Genomic DNA, 26,736 nt, shown 5'->3' with positions numbered 1-26,736 from the left:
ATTCAGCTGTCTCGACGTCATACCAAGGAGACGTCACACCACCATTGCGGTACCGAATACGCCGGCCGTGGGTGTGAGAAAACGATAATTAACTCCTACCGCCGAAGTTACTTATTGTTCTCACCGATGAGTTCTTTCTTCCTTTCTTCGGAGACAGAGAGCCGTTTGGGCGCTGCAAGGTGAGGCCAAAACCGGAAAACAGCCAAAAGTCCGTTTGGCTGAATATTTCTCTTCTATTGAATACTTTTCATTTCATTCGGATAGCATATGAATTCATTTCATGGTCAAAAATAAGATATTTTCAAGGGTAAACAACAACTGTGTAGCTTATATGCCATATTCAAGGAATTTTATTGCACGCGAATAATCTTCGTCTATCGGATTTTATTTGTTCGTGTTTTTTTTTAAATGAAATTGATTTTGTTTTTGATTGTTGTTAATTAAAATTAGATGTTTCTCTTTTCATTTTTACTAAACAAAGATTTCAAAATTAAAATGAAAATAATTGATAACACAAACTCTGAAATCTCTAAAAAAAACGACGACAATATCATAATGTATTGAACAAAGACCCTCGTAAATCTGATAATAATTCGACAAATGTTGGCTTTAAAGATTAATTAATTAATTTGTCCGATTAAAAACTCAATTTTTTTTAAATCCTGCTGTATTTTAACACCCTTTCACGATTTTATTTTTAATGGCTATTTTTAAGTATACTTCAAAAATCTGGATTGTCCCTTACATAAAATTCTATGTTTAAATGACTCAATGTAAGTATCTTTTCATCTTGCCACTAAGTGACTTTTGAAAGTGGAGGAGAAAACGAATAGAATTCTCTCGATTGATTATTGAAATCTAATCTCTGTATCTTTTTCAAGGTATTTAGCCAGGAAGGAGTAGAGAGAATGTCAAGGTTCAATGACTTTTTGAGTTTTTACTGTTTTGCGTATCAACCTGCATAGTTTTAGGAGAACTTGAGATAGGCTAATAATAAAAATTTACGTGAGTAATGAGCTTCGGTAAGATTTAATAATTGATTTTTTTGTCAATGGGAATACTTATCCACGAATCAAGTTATGTTCTGGTATTAAATTGATCATAAAAAATCGTGTAGAAATAAGGAAGTTCATGAATTCATTCTCATCACTCTAGTTGAAATATCCACTCGTGAATACCTACCTAATTTGAATGGTTTTGGGCTCAATTGATTACCTCTATTTCATTTTCAACTCATCACACCTTAGTGGCCCTATTTAATTTTTTATTGAAATTCGTACACCCTGTTATGAAATCATTTGAATCACTTGCTTAAGAACGGACGTGGTAATATAATTATCGTAATTATGATATCCTCTAGAAATCTCGAAAACTCACAGTTGGCGATAGTACTGTCCCTTAAGACAGTGTTTGAGTTAGAAAGTATGAGTGTGCCTTGTGTTTCTCCATGTATTTCTTAAATTCTCAACGGACGTACGCATTTAGAGTTTCTTTTCTTAGTTATATTCAAACTTTGGTGAAAATTTACTTCCGAGTTACATTTGCAGTAAGAAAAGTTAATAGCAATTCTAAGTGGCTCCATTCACATAACGTACTCGGCCTGCTTCCGTCTAAGTATCTTGTGTTTTTCCTTAAATATGCATTTCTATTATTTTTTTAGTTTTCTAATATGGGCAAAACGATTAACGAACAATAGGTTGTAAATTCTCAGAAAAAGGTAAAATATTGACCAGTGTTTCTAAATTTCGTTGTCACACACGTGACGGCTTCCGATTGCAACATTCAATGCAGTGGCTCTCCGATGGGAATTCCTGGGTTATTATAGTGTCCCTTCAATGGGAGTACCTATGCTCAGCGCTTTTCTCCTTGAGCTCACTTCGAAGAAACTCTGGAAAGAAAACTCGCGACGTGTATATCCTTATCTTCAGATGGGGCTATCTCCCGTGTCCTCGTTTAGGAGGCGTGGCCGGGGTTGGGTGCGGGGTTATTGGCCCACCAGCTAAGGTGGCACGGAAAGCAGTTTAGACGTACGGTTACGAAGGGGTTCACCATAGGGGACTCCTGGGCGCAAAATGTGCCATTTGTGTTGGGGGTGCGAAAATGAAAGTAATTTATGAATTGTTTAATAAAATATCTGCGATAAATAATTAAATATACAAAGAAAATGTCAGGGATGAATAAATTAATTAATACGACTATTAGCGACAATGAATGAAGTGAGCCGCTCGCATTTTTGTGCTTGCCGAAAATGAATACTGGTGAATAAAAGTATTACTTTATGGTTGTTTGTTAATGTCTTGAAATAGCTACTAATGGAAAAATAGGATGTGCTTTTTCCAGGCATTCAATCACCCTTTTAGCATGAAAAATTAAGGGGCGGTGGACATCAGATCCGGAGCAGTGGTTGGGTCCGTCTAGCTTGAGGACGTTAGCATTTCTAGTGTGCATTATTTCCAGGCGTCTAATTTTTAATCTTGCGTTTCATTTTTTCTTTCATATCTGCGGTAGAACTTGCAAACATGCGAAAGCTGCTCTAAGCGGACGATAGGCTCGACGCGGTGGCGAATTATGTACAAGGGTGGTTACGTGGTGCGGAACGGAAAAAAAAGTTGTCGCAAGTGCTGCGCTCGGTCGTGGAAAGGTTCTAAAGCGACAAGGGGAAATTAAAAAGAAAGTGGGTGGGCTGGAACGAACGCACAATCGAAGAGGCGCCACGGCTTAATGCTTACTCGCAGTAATGCACCCGCAAGACTTTGCGTAAATTGTGATTGGGGCATTGGATATGGCCGATTTCATTTCACCGTCATTTGACCATCTTTAGTAATCTGAGGACACTTTTCAGGTTTGTTTCTAGGAGGAGTCGAGACGTAAGTAGTCCTTAAAATACGAGTGAGTCGATAATCAGCAAATAGCGACAAGAATATGACTCACAATCAGTATTTTCTCGTTATTCGTAATCCCATCTGCTCGATGTTGAAGTCATGGTTTTTACGACACTGGGAATGAGATTTGGAATGCAGAAAATTGATTTTCGGTGTGAATTTGGGGAATAGGAGACTGGAATTAATTACTCTGTATAAGGCAAGACGCATTTGTTATTGGCAATATATGTACGTGAAATAGATGAAGAGTGTTGACAGACCTTTCTGTTACTCAAAACCTCGTGGGTACTCTTCAGTGGCGTTGCCAGGGGGGGTCCCCCCCCCCGAAATATAAAAACGCAATTATTTTCCTTCATAAAAGAAAATAAAATATTGAAAAATCATGAATTTACAATATATTTCTTTAACAAATGAAAAATATTCACCCCTGATTTAGGACCCCCCCCCCGAACGCAATTGCTGGCTAAGCCACTGGTTATCTTGCCAACCATGCAACCGCTTAGCCATTGATTTTTCTGTGATAGGGACCACGTGTATTACAATTCAGTGTCATGCCAAGAATATAAATTGTATTATTTCGAAGACGCAAAAAGCTATTAAAAACTAATGATTTAACTTAAGACTTTACTCACTAAAATTCGGCGCCACAAAAGGCCAGAAATTACTTCCATTGAGTGTTGAAGTCAATAATGTTTTTTGCTATTTTCTATCACCAATAACAGTGAGTTTTCCGATCTTAGAATCTGAAATTAGCCTTAATACATATCATCCTTGGATTTCGCATACCAGTCGCCAATTCCCTACGGCATACATTCTGCTACATTACGGCGATGCATGACCAGGGAAAAAATCGAGGAAAAACTAGCATGCAAATTATTTAGGTTTTAAAGTATGGAAGTAATGTGTTAGAAAATTTTCTCTACGAGACCTCTTTTCTTAATATTCCGAGATAATTATACGTTCTTATACCGAATTATGTTTTCGAAATATTTTCTTTACTATTCATCCGCGCATTTAGGCATCAAAAAATTTTACCCTACTTCAGCTCTTGCTTGGGTGGTAAATTTCAAGTCACAAGAAGGGCATATAATATTTACTAAAGATATTTCTCAGTGAAAATGATCCATTACGTGCTTCGGATATATCTGTCGGGAACAAGTGGAGTGAAGTGAACGCACCAAAAGATGTATTCCAAGTTGTTGTTCTAACTTTTTTTTACAACTATGATGACAGGCTTGCACTTGAACACGAACGAGTTCTTGCTTGGGCCGAAAACATACATTGTTCCACCAGGCGATGCACTCTATTTGATGCCGATGTCGCCTCTTCAGTGGCGACTGTATTGCCAGCCTTCCGCGGAGAAAGTGACGAAATCCGGGGGAATATGTCTTACCGCGGCGAGCTGTGTCTCCTCGTTGACGTCCGTCTCATACCGCCACTGGGCGACCACGTTTCGGGTGCACTGTTCCGATGCCAGGGCGTCCACTTGTCTGAGAAGGGCCCTCACTCCTCCGGGTCCCACCTGCGGGACGTCGGGCCTCCTTTGGGCCCGCGCTGAATCACCGAGGAGCAGCAGAAGAGTCGCCGTCCAAAACATGGCACTCACCTGCCACGGCATCGCTGTGAACAATGAGCGCCTTCCGCGGACGCTTGTGGGGACAGGGCGACCGTGGGAGTCCCTCCCTTCCCACCCCCTCCGCCAAACACCTTCTCCCCGCCCCTGACGGACGCACTTATCACCCGCCGCAGAGGACATTTCGGAAGCGCATAAAACGCTAAGGACAAGCAAACAGCGGAGAGGCGATTTCACCCTTAATGGGGAGGGGTTCAAGGGAATGGGAAACGGGGAGAGTGGAGTGAGGAGGGCGGGTGGCTGGAATGGAGTGAAGGAGGCGTGCTTTGATGAATGGTATCACCAAGGGGACATCAACGTAATGCGAGGGTAGCCTCTTCCATTGAGACAGGGTCTCTGTTTGCGGTCTGGATTGTGTTTTTAATTTCGACTGCTGTCGATAATCATAGTGAAACGGCTAGTTTTTAGGTTGCTTCCTCAGATCATCGGTCTCGAACGTATTAGATGTGAATACAAAGTCTTCGAAACGGCCGAAATTTCAACTACCGTGTACAATTGCTGTCATTTATTATAAATTTATAAACCATTGGTCAAATACATGCTTTTTCAAAGATTGCTGATGTGTTGATTTATGGATGGTGACTATATTTTTAAACTGGCACGCTCCTAACCTCGCCCTCAATTGACTCTGGGGCGTTAACCTATAATTTTTATTAGTTTCACCACTTCCCTTGCTGCAATATTTCCGTTCGTGGATTGGCATTGATTTACTTATTTTCCTGCATTTCCTACTTATAGATTTATCAAATAAAATTAAAGCCTAAATTCATCAACCAAATCCATTTTTATTTATCAAAGCTTGATGTTATCGGAATTACAAAGCTTTTGCAATATTGAAAAGTCCATTATTTATATCTCAGTTTTCTTTTCCTGAAAGTTTAATGATTCAAGTGTACTTAATGGAAATCGTTTTAAGAATAATATAGATATTGTTTTCTACCTCGGATTAAAAGCAATGCATATCCGATCGTATTTTATTCCCTAAATGTTGAAATTAATTTTTGTTTCATTTTTTATGATTAGCCAATGACGACAATGTAATGATAGGTAAAATTCTGTTTAAGCTCGATTATATATGTGAAGTTAATGCCCATGCATTATTCACGCTTCGCATTCACGGGAATGCCAATTAAATTTTTGATATGATGGAATTCTTAACGTATCTATGGAGCTAATGATTTCTTGGTTTGGTCACTGGTTTGTTTAACTAAAGCATTACAAGGTTTGCTTCTACCTGAAGCCACAATGCCCTTAATCCAATTTAAGTATTCATATCTCTTCAGTCATGTATGTGACTGAAAGGTGATGAAATAAAATTAGTATCATGAAATGTTATAAAACACACAAGTTAAAGGTGTGGAGGTAGCGTGAAATTCTGGAGACATCTTAAGGTGGGCTTATGTAGGGTCAATGGAGGGTGAGCTGCCGAAAAGGAAACGACGAAGGCGACATTTTGGAGATTCCGTCGATAAATTGATTCGACATGCATAGTTTATGTATGAATGGTTTATTGATGGAAGAAAGTTACCATAGCAGTTCCCTTCTTACAATCCACGGGAAATTCCGTGCACATTATGACTGGCTGCCCGTTTGGTGAGCTCTAAAATATGTCGAAAGAATTTAATTTTTTCTATAGCGTCGCTTACATTCAAATTCATACTAACTGAAACTCTCGAGAAAGTGATATTGCTGGTCAAAAATTAGAATCCTCCTTCAAAACATCAATGGTGTTAACGCGTTTTCCTTTCTCCTCATTCGACCGTTATTATCAATGCCGAAGTTTACCATTCTCAGCGATCTCTGTATTTTCACTTCATACTTACGCTTTTTCACATTTTAAGGCGCCAAAAATTTCCAATTTTTCTAAGAATATATAATTTATCTCGGGAAAATACTTAATCAATCAATTTCTCCTCATTCTACCGTTATTATCAATGCCGAAGTTTACCATTCTCAGAGATCTCTGCATTTTCACTGCATACTTACGCTTTTTCACATTTTAAGGAGCCAAAAATCTCTAATTTTACTAAGAGTAAATAATTTATCTGAGGTAAATACTTAATCAATGGCGCTGATTTTTATGATAAATTATTCGCCCTCTTAATTGACAATGATGAGTATTTTATTAATTCAATACAGTAGATTCCGGTTAATTGGGACATATCAGGACTTGTGCATTTTGCCCCACTTAAGCGGCTGCCCCAATTAGGCGAACTCTCTCGTATATGGGCATAAAAAAACTTTGAAATGGTAGAAAGAAGACTAAAGAACGTTTAAAATGCAATCTAGTTAATTAAATCACTACTTTGATTAATAAATCAGCGAGTTTGGTTAAATTATTATCATTTTTAAGAATCATAACAATTTAGTTAAAAATATTTTTCACAGCCTCTCGCAACGCCGAATGATTGTCTTTTACTAAGTCCTATTAAAGAAAAGTCATATCCTCTTGCAGATAGTATAACAACAAGAGCTTTCAAAATAGGGCCAGAATTGGAACATTTATGAAAAATAAGAGTTAATCAAAGGAGGAAAATATAAAAAATAGCATTCTGAAAACAAAAAAAATTAATTTCGACGCGAGTATAGAGTCTATGTCGCCGACTCATGGCCCAATAAAGCGGCATGATGTCCCAAATAAGCGGAGAATACTCTGGGATATTCCTCTATTGGGTTCTGTTCTTCAAGATCTGCCCCAATTAAGCGGCTGCCCCAAGTAAACGGTGTACCCATCAAGCGGAATCTACTGTATTGTGTTTTTATTAAAATGGGAATTATATGCTCATATTTTATAGATAAGTTGCCTTATTCGGATTCTATTAGATGGTATGAAACAATAATTCTGAGAAATATAATATGTCATCATTAATGAAGTAGCAGGGATTATTAGACCGGGGAGAGCACTCCCTTCTCCCCTCTCTCTTCTAGCTCTGCTGAAGAGCCACCAGTGATAAGGAGCTCATCGACGAATGATCATTGCGTTATTGAGTAGCTAAGTTTTTTTATTCAAAAAATCATATGAATACCTTCGTGTGCCGCGATTGAAGAAAAGGTTTGAAAAGGATTGAAGAAGACCTTCGGTGTAGACTCAAATTAATGAAAATAAAGTTAGCTTAAAATGTCCTCTCAGTGAAGGCCTTCCTTTCCTGTGCGATATTGAATTTTAGGTGCCGCATTGGCGGTGTAGCGTAATACTGTTAACATTTCCTTTTTATTAATATTAGTGGCTTGCCTCTAATCGATGGCCAATGGTAAAACTTTTAACGCGTCATGCGGATTTCCCATTCAAAAGATACTCTGTGAGTCATCAGTATGCTTGTATATAAGGGGAAATAATTCTGAAAATTATTACATTTACTGTTTCGCATTGTTTTTTCATTACTAGCATTTGCCTAAGTGAGAACTCTTAATTGATGATGTTTTTCTATAGCTCACTCTTTCATGGCTAAAGGCTTCATGATTGTATGGTTACACTTGTAAACCATTCGATCATTTTCCACGCATCTATTCAACTAATAGTGTGATGACATGGCCTAAGTGAAGTTTTGCATTCATTTGGACCCATCTTCTCATCCCGGGATAGAAATTGTTCTGCTCAACAACCTTAGAATTGTGGTGGTTAAAAACTTTTCGGGGAATTTCCCCGAGTCAATGTTTTGGCTGGCCCCAACGTTTCCCGACCGAGGCTGGTCGCTTTCGCAAGGGAACCTTCTTGAGCGAAAGAGCCTCAACAGTTTTTTTATCATCATGGCGTCCACTCACGAAAGTTTTAATAAAGAATTAATTACCCTAGAATTATTCTTACAATACTATATGTAGGAAATGATGGATAGGTGGAGTAAGTTATGCACTCTAATTTAGGAACATTTACATAGGCTTTCTTGAAAATATGACAATGTGATAATAAACCAATTTGTCGAACTAAGTAAGTGTAAAGACATCTCGGATCTTACAGTAAAGTGGGAATAATCTCAGACGAGGGTAACTTTAGCCTGATGTAAAATTGATATAATTTTGCTCACACATTTCCCTATTTTATAGTACTATGGAGTACATGATTACGAATAACAACGTAATTAAAAAATAAAATTTTTTTTCGAAGAAATGAGAACCACATGGAAAGTTTGTAATTACAATTAATAATTTCATTTTCACAATTTTTTAAAATAATTGTGTATTTAATTATTTTAAGTATTGTAACCATATATCGGTTAACTTTATACTGCAACCAACGGCAAGGGAATTCTAAAAATAAATATATTCAAACCGGAGTGAATTTCGAGGGTAATAAAAAATATTTTATCAGTTAATAATTTGATCTTGCAATTATGTAGTAACAAATTTCATTTTACAGGCTAAGCGTTAGCCATGATTTTGAAGAAAAAATTCGTGTAACTCGCTTTATCAAATCACTCTACCACCGAAGTCATGGCCTACGCGGTCACCTTGTTACGTTTGGAAATACAGCCTCCTAATGTTATTCATTTATGGCATTGCATATGTTTTCTTGATTGCTCCCGAAAGATTTTATTTATTAGTACCAGCTTACCCCTTCCTTATGGCATTTTCATTCGTTACATACGATTTAATGGCAGAGTACTGTGTATTTACTGGCTTTTAGTGTACTTGAGGGAGCGTAAATACACAGAAAAAGCAAATTATGCAACGAAAAAGGCACAAGTATCACTCTACGATATGGACTGTAAACGGTGGACACAAGCCTAACGGCTGACTCCGACCCTGCCACAGCTTTCTTTGGCAGTGTTCTTTACTTCAAGCTTCGACCGTTGTAATAAAAGATAATATTGAGACGCTTAAGCTTCAAAATAATGTCACTGGTGTTGACAAACTATCACATGCACATTGTATTAAACATGTAGTAATGTTGAATTTTAGATCAGTTCAAAAATTTTGTACTAACGATTCAAAGTGAGTTTATTCTCGTGAAATGTTCTCGGGATCGCCACCGGGTCAGGAACGGCATAACAGCCGACGTTTCGATGTCCGACTCGACCATAGACCTCAGGGCTGTGTGGCCCAGCCCTGTACTCAGCCCTGAGGACGATGGCCGAGTCGGGCATCGAAACGTCGGCAGTTATGCAGTTCCTGACCCGGTGGCGATCCCGAGAACATTTCACGAAGTCTATTTGCCGGGAAAGCACTAAATCTTTCTTGAGTGTATTCTCATCTCACTCACTCTTCATTTCCATGGCCATTTATACCCTAAATGGTATTTAGCCTCGCCAACTGTCTGCCGCAAACTCTTTCTAACTTCTGCATCCGCCTCGCCGACTCCCATTATCCCCACATCAATCAGCACCTCATCCTTCCATCTTTTTCTCGGTCTTCCTGGAGGTCGTCTTCCATCAGGGTTTTCTGCCCAGACTTGTTTTACTAGGGCCTCTTGCTCTCTTCGTATTATGTGCCCTGCCCATCACATTTTGCGGCTCTTTGCTTCAGCTACGACATCGTGCGAGTCTAAAAGGTCCCTGATTTTCCTGTTGTGTTTTCTTTTCCAGCTTCCATTCTCTCTTGTAGGTCCAAAAACTTTCCTCGACACTTTATTTTCAAAAACAATTAATTTATTTTCCGTTCTTTTGTCGATAACCCATGATTCAGCTCCATATAGAATGATAGGCCTTATTATGGTTTTATAAATTCTAAGATTGGTTCTGATGGATAAAATTTTTTATGTTAGCTGTGTGTTCAGGGCATATACTTCTATTGGCTGAATTTATTCTGTTTTGTACCTCATATGATTCACTATTGCTCGAGTTGATTATGGCACCGAGGTTTTTAAATTCATTCACTATTTCATAATTGTAATCCTCAATTGGAATGTTTCTGGAGTTATCAGGGTTTCGACCGAAGGATATAAATTTGGTCTTATCGTCATTGATTTTCATTCCAACTTCTTGGGTTTCTTTTATCAGAATTTCTGTCATATTTCTTAAGTCTTCCTTATTTTCCGCTAGCAAAACTAAGTCGTATGCAAAGGCGAGGACTGATATATTTTTCCCTATTCTTATTCCCAAGTCCGTTTTCCTGATTTCTTTTAGTGCCTTATCCAATGCCAAATTGAAGAGTATATTGATAATAATAAGGAATAGGTGATAGGTCATCTCCTTGTCTCACACCAGTCTTTACTTCAAAGCTTGTGGAGTATTCATTTTCAACTTTTACCGTAAATTTGCTATTTTGATACTGATGTGAGCCTTACTAACTCAATTAATTTCCAAAGCTTTCCATTTTCTCCTACACTTATTCCCGGTTTAAACTATCATAAGCTTTGCTAAAATCGACAAATAAGCCAAAGATGTGTTTATTAAATTCCCAGTATTTTGAAACGGCCTGTTTAAGTATGAATATCTTGTCAGTGGTAGATCTGCCTTTTAAGAATCCTGCTTGGTATTCTTCCACAATCTCAATACACTTCTAATCTATTTCGCACAATTTTAGAAAAAAAAATTATAAGTGGTGTTTATAAAAAATATTCCTCTATAGTTTATAGGGCCTTGATTGTCACCCTTTCTCTGTAGCGGGACAATAATTTCTGTTTCCCAATCCTTTTTTCCCTTTTCCAGGATTTTTTTTCATCCTCTTTCCAGATTTTTAACATCAGTCTATGTTTTCTCATCTCAACGTGACGATTTCATCTTAAAGTATTTAGTGACATTGAACCATGTTTCGTCTGAAACCGTTTTACCATGGTAAGGTATTTTTTAATTGGAACTCATATCTGAATAATCGATTACTTTTCGTAAGTGTCGTTCCTTTAAAATGATTTTCACTTCTAGGAATGTGGTTTGATTCTTTCCTTTGAAGAGATGCTATAATGTGTTGTCAGAGGAAGGATACGGGTGATTTGAAAGGGGTTGGGGAGGAAATGAACGCTATTGCGGTATTAGTTTATACAATGAAGCCCGGTGGCATTAAAATCTGTCACCACTTGCATTCTTGGCTTTGCAAATTTTAACCTCGATCTTTGCCGCTATGTCTGTGCGTATGTGCTTCTAAAATGCAAGTACGAATTTAATGTTGAAAGGTCGGCTGTGAGACGCGATGAAAATAAAGATTGAATTATCGAAAAGTGGCGTCGGTTTTATTTAGTATCAGTTAGTCTTTAAACGTGAGCTTGTAGGGCAACGTTAATAAATGGGATGCGCATACGCATGTTGGGAGTTGGAAACTCACGGCTCACTTAGCTTTTCCGAATGATGAGGTTGTTCTTTCCACAAACTGCCCAAGTATTCAGTTTTTTCCAGGGGGCACACTACCTCGGCAAACAGCATCTCTTCATATCATAGCGATTTCCCATTTCCTTACTTAAGCATGGCCATGCTAAACTTAAATATTTCAGTATTTTCTAAGGTATGGATACATACTTCCTAGCGCTATGCTTTCCGCTGAGGTTGTGCGCCTCCATAAGTGCGCAAGATAGTGCGCCCCACTTTAAGGTGTAGGTCCTACAGCGCTACAATATGCTGGACATTTTCCTGAATCAACGGACAATTTTACGCTTTATGGTGGTTCTTTTCACATTTACGAGAAGCATTTCATATTCACACCCTTAAACCCGATATCAGCAGCTTGTTTTGCTTTGAAACATGTCATAAATATGAAATACATTTCTACGAGAATTATTTTAAATTTCACGCTCTTTCCTGTTTTCCATGTCGTAGGTCGTGGAAGGGGATCGAGCTGGATCATTCTCTCATAATTGTACAAAATTATGTCTGTGAGCTACCATAAAAAAAACTGGCTTATAATTTTATGCACCCTTTTACTAATTATAGTGAAAAATAAGTAAAGAAAAAAATTATATTCCCCAAAGTTAATGTCCACAGACTATGATTCGTCAATTCCGTGGACAGTCCCACAGAGATTTTCAGAGAGGTGTTTATTATATTAACAACCTTTTCTAAATAACTAATTACAAAATCTATCATTACACCTGTTACAACAACATAAACATCCTAAAATAGTCTTTTTGGGTTGCTTTTATGTATTATTATTTATTATAAAATAAAAAAAACATTTGTCCTACCCAAGAAAGCGATGTCCGTGGACACACAGGAAAAAGGGGGAATTATTTATAAGAGATGGTGGCAGCCCTGAACAACCAGTGTGTACAAAAGGAGATTGTCGGCTATATAGGGTTTCTTGAGTTTATACTTGGTTTAGTGAATGTTTTAACGCTGGAAGAAATATTTTAGTTCAGTTTTATGAAAGAGCAAAGATCATCAGTTATGCCCGTAGACAAGTAAAAATTAGTAAAGGTAGAATATTTTACTAATTACAATGGAGATGTCTTTTACAGCATTAAGATGCAAGTTCAATGTAGTAAGGACGGTGTCTTAACTTATTTTCAGTCCCAACTATAACTTAATTGCGAGGAAACCGTCACGCTTGTGGACGTCATGTTTGTGAACTCTGCAGTCCATGGACATGACAGATGGTAACGGATATGATGATACACTATGACTAGTTACAGAATGTTCAATGACAAATAAAACAAACTTTTTATCGTGAGTAAAAACGCAATATTCCTCTTCTGCTGTGTTAGTGGACATATATGTCATGTCCGTTGAGAGCACAAGAGTAAATATTTGAAAAAAAAACTATAAATAATACTTAAGATCTCTGTCACTTACGTCGTTTGGTTGTATTATCGACAAATTGTGATTGCACAATTATGGTTCTAATGTAAGCATAAATTTTTTTTTCGTTTTTCCTGCATAAAATGTACGTTTTTTGGAGATTGACCTAGCCACACTGGTTACTTTCAGTCTTTGAGAGTATTGAACGGCAATGTTCATCGAAACCATTTTTACTTCCAGAATTCCACTTCCAAGACCATTAATCATTCTTCGTATCCAATGCATCCCGCAGGAACGTAGCTTAACTTCTACTGCATTTGATGCATAATATAGGTAAACAGGAAATTTTCAAAAACTGAAGAATAGCCTAAGTATACAAAAAGGCTCTCAGTTACCAAAAATTCATGCTTCTCGTCATCTTTCCTTTAAAATTAGTACTTTTAATTCAAATAGAAATTTCAAAAATTTATAAATCTAATTTTGCAATGCAACGTTGAAATCTAGGTCATGTTCAATGATTTTATGTGGAATTATTTAGTGAGGGCGTTATATTTTTGATGCAAGTACAGAAATATTCAATAGTTTTAATTTGTTGCGTTGAAAATTTTGAATTTCGCAGTCCGAAGGTGGACTTTATTTTGTATTGTAAAAAAGTAATTTGAATTTACGAGTGTATTTTTGTATTTGCCGTACACTTTTCAAGAGTAATGCATATTTTGCATTTCAAATAGGATTTTTAGGAGTAATTTGTACTTTGTTCAAACATACAAGTTTGTCTTTTTCCCACCTCTGCTGGTACTGAGGTTCTGAATTTATCATCACATCCCTCTGAATCTTACCACATGCCTTCAGTCACCTCCAAGAAAAATCCTCGCAGGGGTTCCACTGAATGTGTGCATTCTCACATGTGCCTTTGTCTGGGATGAGGTCTACCTTCTCATATCAAAACCAGCCTTCGGATTAAAGCCTTTTGATTTAAGTAAGTGAAATTTATGATGGGCTCAACCTGTTGTAAATATTTTTTTTGCTTACGCTTGTAAAACGTCTCCAATCATATAATTCGATTAACCCTTTCTAAGCCAGAGACTCTTATGGGAGAAATGGAATTTCAAGATTTCTCACAATGAAAACTTGACAATTTTGCAATCAGTCATAATTATCGTGGTAGATTAATATTTCGTCACTAAAATGTACAGTACAAAATAATACGTAGGTAAGATATTTCCTAAATATAGCTGAAAATGTATGCATTTTTGATGTTGCTTAGAAGCAACATTGGCTGAACTCCATGTGGTCGCTTAAGCCCTACGTGTTTAATATTCTTTTATTAGACGAGGATAGACGCAAAATTATTTGCAGGTGTTTCGCTGCAAACCGCAGTGACTAGGCTTCAGATTTGGGTAAAAAATCTGAACCCTTATCTTATAAACCATCATGATACGATTTTCCGGGTCTCTGGATCTTTAATTTTTGAACCAGTGGCGTAATTAGGAATAAGCTTTGATGGGGATTGGGGGGTGGGGGGGGGGGTGGGCTGGGGATCGATCCCCAGGCAACGGGGGGACCAGGGGTTATTCACCAGTCGGTGTTCGGTGACTCTCCTCACTGCCATGATATTAATGAATGATCTTCAACTTTAAGCGGATGCAGTCATTATATGTCAAAACTAGACAATACTTTTAATATTTTTTTATTTTCCTGAGGCTCTGGAGGGGGGGGTCTATCCCCCTCATCCCCCCTATAGTTACACCTCTGGTTTGAACTAACCCTATAGTTAACCCTTTCTAACCCAGAGCTACTTTTGGGAGAATTCAAAGTTCAAGATTTTTCATAATGAAAACTTGAAAATTTTGCAATTAATCATAATTATCGCGGCAGCTGAATATTTCGTCATTATAATCAACACCACAAAATAATGCGGAGCTTAGATATTTCCTAAACAGAACATATAATTCATACATTTTTGATGCTGCTTAGAAGCAACATTGGGTTATAATGGGTTAAAACCCTTAGTGAATGAGTTACATATGGAATGTCTTGATAGTGAGTATGTGGATTTGCCGGCCGTGAACCGAAGTAATTAAGGATTAAAGTGGATTACATTTGAAAAAATAATACATGAAAACAGTCATTATCTTAAAAAAAACCCATTAACTATACAATTAGCCTCAGGACAATCGTGATTGTATACTCCACAGAGATCTTTCGATTACATTTTTACAATAATGGGATCCATTCTCGTGCTGACCGACGGGTGATGGGTTCATATCCCTGGTGAAGTTTACGAATACCCCTAGGCAACATCCTCGAAGGGCGTGGTGGCCCAGGGGGGGGGGAAAGGAATTTACCCCCCTACCTCAATTTGTGATATTCACACTCCTGTGTTTAAGTCTGATTTTTAAGCCCTTTTGAAGTGTCTTGTTAAATATGAGTTTGTGTCAGGGACGGTCTGGCCAGGTCGGCAATCGCCGAGAGCACCGAGCTTAAGGAGCCCCCACAGCTCTTGCGTCTATCGTGTCTATGAAAGGTACAGTAAAAAAAACTCACATTAATTGGAACATAGTTTTTGCAATTGCAAAATTCTAAGTACTCGCTAGTAGTTTTACACTGTACTTATACTCAGTGTAAAAATATTATATAAAAAATGAATACAATAAAAGTGTCTGAAGGTAAAAGAGAACGGTATGCTTTTTTAAAGGGGTATTCGAAAAGGTTACTTCAGAGTTTTTTTGTTGCATTTCAGCGCAATTTCAAGGAAAAAATGCACTAAAATCCAAAATAATGGAAAATATAATCTTTATACATTAATAAATTTTATAAACTGTGAAATTCTCACTTTTCAAAGTATTTTTTTCTTATGGATTTGCTTTTTTAATTAGCTTTTATCTCGTTTTAAGAGTGAATTGCGTCAGAATCCATTTCAGGGCATGCAATTTGGCAAAATTTTCCAAGGAGAATCCCCGAACTCCCTTGTAAATGGGCCCCATCATGAGCCCTAGCAGCAGGCCCCCAATCATCCCAGACCGCTCCTGGTTTGTGTTAACATTAAAGTGGCTGTATGAATTATGCATGCCAAAAGCGTAGTAATATTGGAAAATCCAAATGAATTTTCCTGAATGATACATTCAAAAGCGAAAATGTATAAAATACGGTCTTAATATAATAAATAACTTTGGCTGTGTCCGATGTTTTTTTCGGAAAAGTATTCCGTATTAATTACTTTAAAATGCATAAGTAGTCCAACGGTATCCGTCCATTTTGAAAGATTTTTCGGGAAAATTTTAAATTCCAAACGAGAAGGTGACGTCATGATCGTGTTAATTTAAATGCAAATAATGGCTAGGAAGACAAAGGCCGAGCTTAGGCTTGCGGTGGAGTGAAGGGCCTACATGCCCAAAAGTTCCAAACTTGATAGTAATTAGCGATATTTTATGCAATCAGGTGACAGGTAACATAGTCACATCCAGGGATTTCTGAAAGTCCCCCACTTTGTATTGGACGACATTAAGTTTCAACAACACGTCGCTGATCGCCGTCACTTTTGTGATTCATAGCTTTGAAATGAGGGTAAGTGTTTATGCCCAGACGTCAGAATACGTTATATTCGCTTCCTGAGGTGCTAGTGAGGTATGCATAGGAAATATTCTAAGTCTCGGTAAAACTCTGAGGTAACCTCACCCCAGACCTTGGGACGTATGCCCTTCCCACTCCGTCCCCTCTCTCGACTTGCTTGGTAATGGCTCAATGTAGCTTGGTTTTGTGAAACACCTAATTATCTCAAAATTTATTATTAACCATTAAATTAACCTGATAGATTAATTCACTCTATCCTCATTTGTTTATCGTGATAATTAATGTGTTTTTTGTGTCCATTCGTGTAAATTCCTTTATCAGCGACTTGCGAATTTTTCCCGCTCTGCAGTAGCACGTGCATTGTCGCCTGCTCGTCTCGTTTACTGGATTGGTTTCTCAGGGAAAATCTACAAGGAGGAAGGACACGAAGGTAAGATAATTAGGGGCAAACAGTGGCTGCGAAGAGCACGCGGGGTGTACTATTGTGGGAATGTAGGTGATGTGAACGAAAAACAGGGGATGGAAAGGGAGAGGAGTTTAAGGGCACTTGAGTACGAGCAGCGACATACGCACGAGAAACTTGGACGCGGTGCCGTGAGTCGGGGAGGGAGGAAGACAGTGGAGTTCCGGAGGAGAGGAAGCCGTGGAAAATAGAGGTCCCGCCGATTGAGGATAGGCATTGTCGTCGCCATAGAGATAGTGGGCCGCACTGGTGCCTTCTATTCCCACCTGTTGCGCCACCAAGCACGCAACTTAACCGTGGGAATGGAACCGCCTCGTTTTGCCGTTTACGTTGCGCAAACTCGCATTTTCCTCCAATGTCAAAGTGTAAGGCCTTGCAGTTCTGGGGGCGAGTGGGGGCTCTTTCCCCTCCCCCACTCTCACTCTCCTTTGTCTCTTCCAGTCTTCGCACGAGTCCCTCCTAAGGCATTACGCCGAGTCTAGTGGGATTGTCAACCCGTCTGTGACCGATGATTCCCCGATGCATCTAACGTCATGTTCAAAAGCTTCTTTAAGAGATATCTAAGATAAGAGCAGTTTCGTTTAAAGAGCAGGCACAGGATGCGTAGGTGTTAATATTTCGGATGGGCGAAGTAGTTGCGCAAGAAGGAAGATGGAAATGTTTACGACTACGAACGATCTCTGGATGAATTTACCTTTGTGGTTAGCTAAATGCTTATCTATCTATCTATATACATATATAAAAAAGTCGAAAATCGTGTTGGTTACACCATTTATAACTCGCGAACGGCTGAACACATTTGCATTATATTTGTTTCTTTTATTCGTCTCAGCCCCGGATAACAGAATAAACATAAAAAATAGTAAAATTTCACGGAAAAAATTCATCTTGATCGTAGGAGTTTATTACTGGGAGTTGCTAACACTGCAAAAGTTGTCAAGTCGGTAAAATGTAGATGATTTGTGTTGTTTTCGCCAATTTAATGACTAACCTTCGTAACAATGTCAAAAAAGTTAAGAACTCTTTTGTGTAATATTTTAAATAAAATATTTAAAATATTACATTTGTTTAAAAAATATCTTGATTCGAGCTAAGCCCTGCTCAAGTTGAGTCGTCAACAAACACGTCACTAACGTGTGTGTAAAAAATCTGCAATCAATTGTTGACTGTCGCTGATGGCCGTGTTCCTGTATACGAATCGAGCAGATTGATTTCATTTCCTCGAAATTTCGCCAATTTCTTTTCATCGAAAGATGAGCTCATCGACAAAGATTTCCCGAACATGATTGAGAGGCAAAAAATCACAAATGGTTGAGTGAGCGACCAATCATGGCGGCTAAGTAGGAAGATGTGAATGACTAAACTTCGTAACTCAGAATCAAATCGTTGGTTATCTGCATTCACGCAAATCTATTGACTGGGTAACAAATGAAGATGAAGTCATCAACTCTCCATCTGAATTTTTAACGTTATCGGATGCGCCTGGCTAACACACCAAAATTTACAGCTGTAGGTTGGGTCGGTGGTCATGATGCTTCGATACCTAAACCGACCAAAACTATGCAATGGTACGCGTTTGGTGATGCTAATAATTAATGTGATTCACGCGACTATACTCGAAGGAAATTCAAAGATTAGGAAGTTCTCATTCCGAGGATTACCATGATCCCAACTGATATGCCATTTGTGTAAAAACTAATTCGATTTCCAATACGTGTAGCATTTACGATGACGAATAACAAATCACAAGGTGATAGTTTGTGGTCTGAATATAGAAAACCCATATTTTTCTTATGGTCAAATATAGGTGGCATATTCACGCGTTGGTATCCGCTAAATTTTTTCTTGCGCCTGATAACTAAAACAAAAACTGTTGTATATCGCAAGGTACTTAACTCAAAAGAATAAAGCTGAATGTGAAGGGTAGACTGGGACACGCTCTAGAGGCTATTCTCACAAGATTTTAAGCGATAGTGAATCATCGGATCAGCGTTGCCGCAAGAACGGGACAAGTTTACGCAACAGACTAAAACCTAAAACGATTTTTTACGGTTAAAAACACAAACATCCTTCTGGGGATGTTTTAACTTTATAATCAACGTTAATTGATGATGGTCGCTCCTGCATTCGTGGTAGGGTATGAGGATTTGTGTCGCAGTGTATTTTTTTCGGGATATTAGCCATTATCTGAGAAATCTTTCAAGGCAACACGAGTCTCGCAAGCTTTCTTAATTTGCCTTCCCCGAAATTAGCCCAAAATATTCTTTCTTTAGTCCCTGCAAGACTTTGTATTACGCTTTTCGAAATATTGTATCATATTTTATGAATTTTATTGCATATATAAATTAAATATCTGGTACGTCAGGAATATCATTTCACTTCGGAAAACATATTTATTTCATCAGTAGATTTTATATTGATACTCACGAATGAAGTTTTAATGGAAAATGAGTTTGTGCAGGAAAATAATTCAGATGAATCCAATTATCCGGATCAATTGACACCGGATCCTGTTAACCAAATATCTGGATAATATTAATAAAAAGTAATTTCTTAAATAATACATGAAATTTTTTTGCAGAATGGAGCTGCTTATTGGCAGGAACATTGGCCGTTGGCGCTCAAAACTTCTCGTGCAATAGTGGCTACTAAATTTCTAAACATGTCATCAGAAGAAAAGGATGATCGTTTCATAAAATGATGCTAGAGGTGATTTTCTTTTCCAATTTTTCCCAATAATTCGCAATTACGGAAGCTGGAGTTAATAAAATTGCGTTTTTATCTTGTATCTACAAATAGATCGATTGAAATACGTATTTTGACACTCCTCAACACACAGCTGACACTACTGTAGATAATGCATAACATTTTTAGGATTTTTCTCCGTTGTAATTTATTGGCGCATTGTAAAGCTACGTTCTCACAGGACGATGGCAGTACGTCTTTAGATGCAAGTAATGTTGTTTTCGATAATCTTAACTGGATACATGGATTTGCATCTGCGTACATGAATCTATAGTAACGCTGCCTGTCCACACAGTCATCAGCATTTTTTTTACATACATCTCACTCGATTTCCTATTTGTTGGTTCAAATACAAAAAGGTCATCATGGTTGATGACTTTCGTGGTAAACTCAAAGCTACTGTCAGATTATTAGCTTCCGTACCGGCTTCCGTATATTTACATTACTAACGTTTCGCTGATAGGCCGTAGTAGTATTTTGTCTCTGGAAATAGGGCAAATGAGGACGTAACTAGAAAGATTCACACGTTGCTGCAGTGTGCGTTTGATGATTAAAATAGAGGGTGGCGACTAAAAGATTACTCGAGGCAACAATATTCTAGGTGACGAGGTCATATTGCAGGTTACAAAAGGGTGACTTTTAAAGCCTCTTACTGTTGTGTTGGACGTGTCGCGGCTGATTTTGCGCAGTCAATTAGGCTAAATAGCAGAAAATTAGGGTAACAGTAGGTCTTTCGTTCACCCAAAAGCGATTAGAAAACGCTAATATTATTTTATGCACATATAAGCATACACAACTCCCCAATGCTAAAAAGAAAGGAGCCACAAATGACGATTCAAATAATTTGTACGAGAGAATATTCATTAAAATATTTAGGAGAAAGCTCTACAAAAGCTCACTTTCAATTTTATGCTTTGAGAAAGTCTTCGGGAATAAGCATCAAAATACTCATGAATAGGGTAGTTTCCTTCATCAAAGAAAACGAAAGACATTGATTGCGATTTGTTACCCAACATTAGTGCATTCATAATAAACAAATTATTTGGTTTAAGAAATCCCAGTACTGACAAATGTTAATGGTAAATTTTAACCTCATTTGAAAAAGGCCAGATTGGCACTCATGCGATGCCACTCCACGTGACGTCACTGGGACCTAGATGCTATACGAGTAGTCAGGAGTTTTACATCGTCTGAGATTACCAATGCATGCACGAGGCACAGAGCTTAGGGAAACATCTCTTAATAATCACCAATTAAAATTTTCTATGGTCGGAAAGTTTCCTTCGTTTGATAGGGTATTAATAATCCTTATTTAAGCCAAGCACTACCTGATAGCAGGGTACTTTGCTACCTGCATCGAATCTACGCTCATAGCCGCGCACCAAGGTGGCCTCACACGGCGGCAGCTGAAACCAGAATGACGTCACACGGGCTTTTCCCAGCATTCATCTTACGTCGCGTCGGGCAGCCGTCGCGTTTTTACGCGCTTGAAATTTTTCACTTTTTATTTGGTCGCGAAAAATTGATATCATCATTTAAAAAATCTACAAGCGTGGAATACGTACTCCAGGAGTAATGATATTTCGATTAAGTCAATTTAAAAAAATTGGAAACCACCCTATTCAAGTCCTGGGAGAAATAATCAGCATACTGCTCTTCTACCACAAACTCTTTGACGATAAAAAAAGAAGTTAAGGAGATGCATAATGACGTAGACATTATTATAAAAACTCACCCCCTCCTAATACCCACTCACGAAAAAGACAAATTTCTGTGGAAGGGAACGCGAAATTCATACGGTTATTCATCAAATGTCCTGAACGCTGGAGGATGTGGACTCCGTTGTGGAGGGATTGAGGGCTAGGATGAGACTACCATGGCGTGCCGCATATATGTGCTTGCCTAATACAAGGTCTCTAGAAAAGATATATGAGAATGGGCTTATGGCGATCTAGATATGGGTGGAAAGAGAATAGGGAAGGTGTAGTTAAGGAGACGAAACAAACGAGCAAGTACTGGGCTTGACCGGTGAAGAGGGTAACAGTTTGAAGCGTTAAGGAAGAATGGAGTGGTTATTAATGGAGTGGTTATTATAGTGAATATTTGGAGTGGTTGAAGCAGTATTGGCAAGAGAAAATCAAAGTAGCTGACATCTTGTGGCCAATTTCAGAAATACAACAGAGGTGATCGGCCGGTTTGTTTACGAGTATTTCAGCCTGACGGTGAGCGAAACGGATGTGTTTTCAGCAATTTTGTGAAGCGAATACTAATGCAAATCTCAGTGGTGAATAATGGATGAAGTAATTTGCTCCACTCGAAAGCACATACAAATCAGTGGTTACAAAGCAGATAGATGACAGTTCCAAATGACTTACACAGCAGAAATTTTTCCCTTTGACTTCATCATAGTATGCATGCTGGGTTTTGGAATAATACTACGAGTTATTTCTTGCTCCTAGCCGCTTCAAATTATTCTCAGCTGTCATGATTCTAATTATTTCCCCAACCCTATCTTCTTGGCTTATTGGATAGCTGAAAATTCATTGATAGTGATTACAAATTTGATCAACCTTCCTTCTGTCTGCATCCCCTCCTCTGGCACTCCCATACTTACGCGAACACCTTTTAAGTAGGCATTAAAAAATACATTGACGTTGTCATGCCCTTCATGTATTTCAATGTTATAGATTCTGATTTTTTCTTAAGTAAGCTAGCTAACTCTTGTCCTTTCTCAAGACATGCTTCCACTTCTTTCTCAAATTAGGGGTTTTGGTGAACCTATGTAGAGAGACAGCATTTGTCTCACACTGGTTGGTACAATTATAAACGCCGCACATTTTTCTGCTCATGAACTTCTCCTTCTATGCTTAACCATCATAACGCTGCTGATATTCGGCTTAGAGAGAAATATTGGCATAGTGCTGGCTGGTTATCGTTTCACACAAACAAACGTACTAACGCTACCGACCATCTCTATTCGGCCATGACAGGGGCGCAGCTAGGAATTAAGGTTGGTGGGGGGGTTAGGTGCAACTAATACCGGGGTGTGTTGGGGTGTGGAATACCCACCAGGATAAGCGGTAGGTGCGAGATAAATAAATCGCGGAATTTTAAAGATAAATGGTTCAAAATGGTGAGTTTTACGGCTTTCTGAGGGATTTTTTATTCATCCTTACAGTATTCTATTAGTGATACCAATCCAATTAAGTAAAATGGATGAAACTTAAAAATTTCTCTGAGCTCTGGGGGAGGGGGTTTTAACCCCCAAACCCCCCTCCCCTCGCTGCGCCACTGGGCCATGACACCTAATTTAGTGCTGGCAGATTCCCTTCCAGATGCCAATAGCATAACGCAGGATAACCGAGATCCGGCATGGATATTCGCTAAATGCTTCGGTTTTCTTATACCACCGATACCCAGCCCCCACAAGAAATTCCACCACTACACTATAGAATCCTATTTTCGTTAGAATAATGTGGTTATATCATCAAAAATGAGCTCTGTATCTCCGACACATTCGAAGAAAGAGCTGAAATCATCAAATTAGGCTCTAAATAGGTGATAGCGAATCTTCTCGATTTTTACTCTCGTTAACTTCGGATCGGATACAAGACGGGGTTACCATGCAAATTCAAAATCATCTTCGGATTCGCCTTCGGCACGGAACTCGACCCCTAAGGGTCCGTTTCCGAAGTCTTGCCGAAGACGAAGGTGCTTCGGCAAGATCACGAAACGACCTTCGACTCGCCGGCTTCGACTTCAAAAAGCCTTCCGAAGTTACGCAATTACTGTCAATAGAAATGATGACATACTCGTTTTAAGCCATTGAAGAACGTGTGCCGCATATGGTGTGTCTGCTTCCGTCTGCTTTACAAGTACACAGCAAAAGTGACAAGAATTTCAAGTTGAGGTCAGAAACTCGTACAGAATTACGTATTGAAATAATCCTGCATAACTTATACGATACAAGAAGTTGTCATTTTGCGTAAAAAGTTTTTTTTTTCGATTTCAATGGTAAATAACGAAATACTGATGAATGATATTGAATAGGTAAACAAGTTCAGAAGATCGAGGCCAACGATGTCCGAATGCCAAACAACAGCTGTTTCAGCATATTGATGATTTTATTTTCGTTCCCACAATAGATAAAAAACATTTTAAAATGTGCAACAAACTATGCCTCATTTATGTGATAGGCATGTAAGTATTTCAACAAACATCTACTTGCCACCTATTCGCTCTCTCATCCAATGCTGGTACTCCTTGCGGTCTTTCAATGGCCGAGGTCTTTCCTTGCTGTCATGATCTTTGAAAAATTTGCAGAGACCCGCATTTTCCCCTGTATTATTGTTCACTATAAGTTTTGTTCAGCTATTTTTTTAAACGTCATTCCTCACGTGATCAAGGGCAAAACGGAACGCAACGGCGTGCTCAATGGATGAAATCATTGATTAGCTACTCTTTCCACGCGTCCTAAACTGTAGTTCCTCCTGCCTTTCCCCTTCTCGTCAATACAGAGCCTTCTTCTCCGTAGCGGTGTATTCTTCGTAACCGTGACTCATGCCTTTTCCTTTGTCTCAATCGGCGACCCATTTTTCTTGTTCATATTATTTTCGCGGAAAAATCATGGAGGAAAATATTGATGTAAAATTATGGCTGTATATATTTTGATCAAAATTTCACAATACACTCGGTATTATCTTTCCTTCCCCGTAACATTCTGATTAGTACATAACATTTCCTCCCCGTCCTTACTTGCCCTACGCTACAACTCTAAAATCGATGCATCCGTGTGGCTACCCTAAAAATACGCTGAAATTATCTTTAACGGTATCATTTAAAGTTGTTTCTACGTATTTACACGGTGAAAACCCTATCTTTCCTCTTTCTTTTCGCTTTCAGTGTACTTTTTATAAAATTTCATTGACCCTTGAATCATGTTTCGTTTCGGCATGAAGGAATCGAGATACGACTAAACGGTTAAAATGTTTGCCCAAAGGGCTACAAAATATCGTGCTTACTTAATAAAACGTTTCATCCAGGTCGAAAAACTCAACATTCACAAAACTGCATTTAGTCCATATAGGCGCCTCAGGCACGGCTGTCCGGCGTCGCACGAACCGGAAACTTTTAAATAATTTTTTTCTCACCATTTCGCTCATTTTGAGACCACGAATTTTTAAATCGAATCATTTTCAGAAAATAAGCGCCGGCCCAGTGCCCCATGTCAAAGCCCAGTACGCCTGCAGACACTCACTTTCCCCTTTGAGTGTTTTTTCCCCTTCGTACATTAATTTTAAAATTATTCTTAAGAAATTTGACTTTTTCTACGACTGTTGAATAACGTGTAAAAAACAATATTTGATTTGCGCGGCTGTGAAAATGGGGAAAGAGGTTGGAGGACAGGGGACAGGTTTTATTTTGGGAAAGTACGTCGGAGAATCTGTTCTATCCATAGAGCATCTATGGTTCTATCTTACAGTTCCTATGTACACTACACGTGTAGTTGCATGTTTTGTAGTCAAGTGTTAAGATAGTAGGGAAATAAGTTTCAAAAAGCATTGTCAAATATTTCAAGGCGATTTTTTAATTTCTATAACATTTTATTTTTAACAATAGTTATTTTTATGACTTTTATATCAACTATTTATTACTAAATATTTAAGGTGAGTATTTAAATTGTATGCACAACTCTCATTGAGGGTAAAAATGGTAAGCACCGTAATAAGGTAAATAAGGTAATCGGCGTAATTTGGTTGATATTAACTAACGAAGGCTTAATATATTTTTTCATTAGGATATACTTGTAGCTTCTTATGAATTAGTTTCAGCTTTTAACATTTTCTGTGCCCTATGGAAATTATACTAAAAAAACTCTTATTCCTGTAATGGTGACTTTTTAGAGATCAGCTAAAGATATTGGTAAATAATTGAGGAAAAGTAAGGGAATTAAAATATTGGATGTCAGTACACTGGCTATAGCCACCATATACTAATATCAGGCCATAGATGTGCAATTTTTATATAAAATAAAGCTATCAAAAAAGCAGGACGATCTGGAGATCAGGATATAGAGGTCACGAGAAACTCATTCCAAGGTAGTTTATTCTAATAACTTAGCTGGTATTTCATTCGTTATTTGCTGAATGTGACCTCTGAAGGTGGCCATTGAAAAGAGGTAAAAATTTAAATTATCCCAATTATACATGATAAATAGGCTAGGTTTGAATGGCTAGGCTAGGTATGGGAAAGCATCCATTGATTAGAGATGGTTTCATTGTAGTAAAACCCTTGCCTGTAAGGCATGCTTTAGTACAAGTCACATGATAGAAAATGTGTTCCCTTACGTTTTAAGAGCATACAGCATACTCTAGTATCTTAAGAAGTGAATTCACTATCTCTGTGACATATCTTGATATGACTTTAAACGGAATGCCTTTACTTATACTCACTTCACAACGATCCCTAGTGAGTTTACCCAAACATATACATACATATACGGAAAATTAATAGAAAATTAATCAACCAGCAAATCAATAACTAAATTTATACATTTTAGTGGAACTTTGCCTGGGCATTCACCTGAAAAATAATTATTTATTCTGGTAAACACATGTTACCAGGCATTCAAAATACAGGAAGTGAATAGTCATAAAGTCAAATATTATTCTGCCCTCTAACAATAACGTAGTCTCCTTCATCAAAGAAAACGAAAGGCATTGATTGCCATTTGTTACCCAACATTTGTGCATTCATAATAAACAAACTATTTGGTTTTAGAAATCCCAGTTTAGACAAATGTTAATGGTCAATTTTAACCTCATTTGAAAAAGGCCAGAT

General features: G+C 38.0%; 1 protein-coding gene across 1 annotated transcript in view; it reads right to left on the bottom strand.

Annotated features, from left to right (window-relative positions):
- The window catches only part of LOC124159602 (angiotensin-converting enzyme), a 31,300-nt gene extending 26,799 nt beyond the window's left edge, over window positions 1-4,501 (bottom strand). Inside the window, exon 1 of the mRNA XM_046535529.1 lies at window positions 4,276-4,501. Coding sequence (XP_046391485.1) covers window positions 4,276-4,500 — 225 coding nt within the window. The 5' untranslated portion in view covers window position 4,501. The remainder of the gene's footprint in view (window positions 1-4,275) is intronic.
- Between the last annotated feature and the right edge of the window lie 22,235 nt (window positions 4,502-26,736).

This window comes from Ischnura elegans, chromosome 1 (genome assembly GCF_921293095.1).
Source record: "Ischnura elegans chromosome 1, ioIscEleg1.1, whole genome shotgun sequence".
Lineage (NCBI taxonomy): Eukaryota > Metazoa > Arthropoda > Insecta > Odonata > Coenagrionidae > Ischnura > Ischnura elegans.
This window is presented reverse-complemented; position numbering and strand designations above follow the sequence as displayed.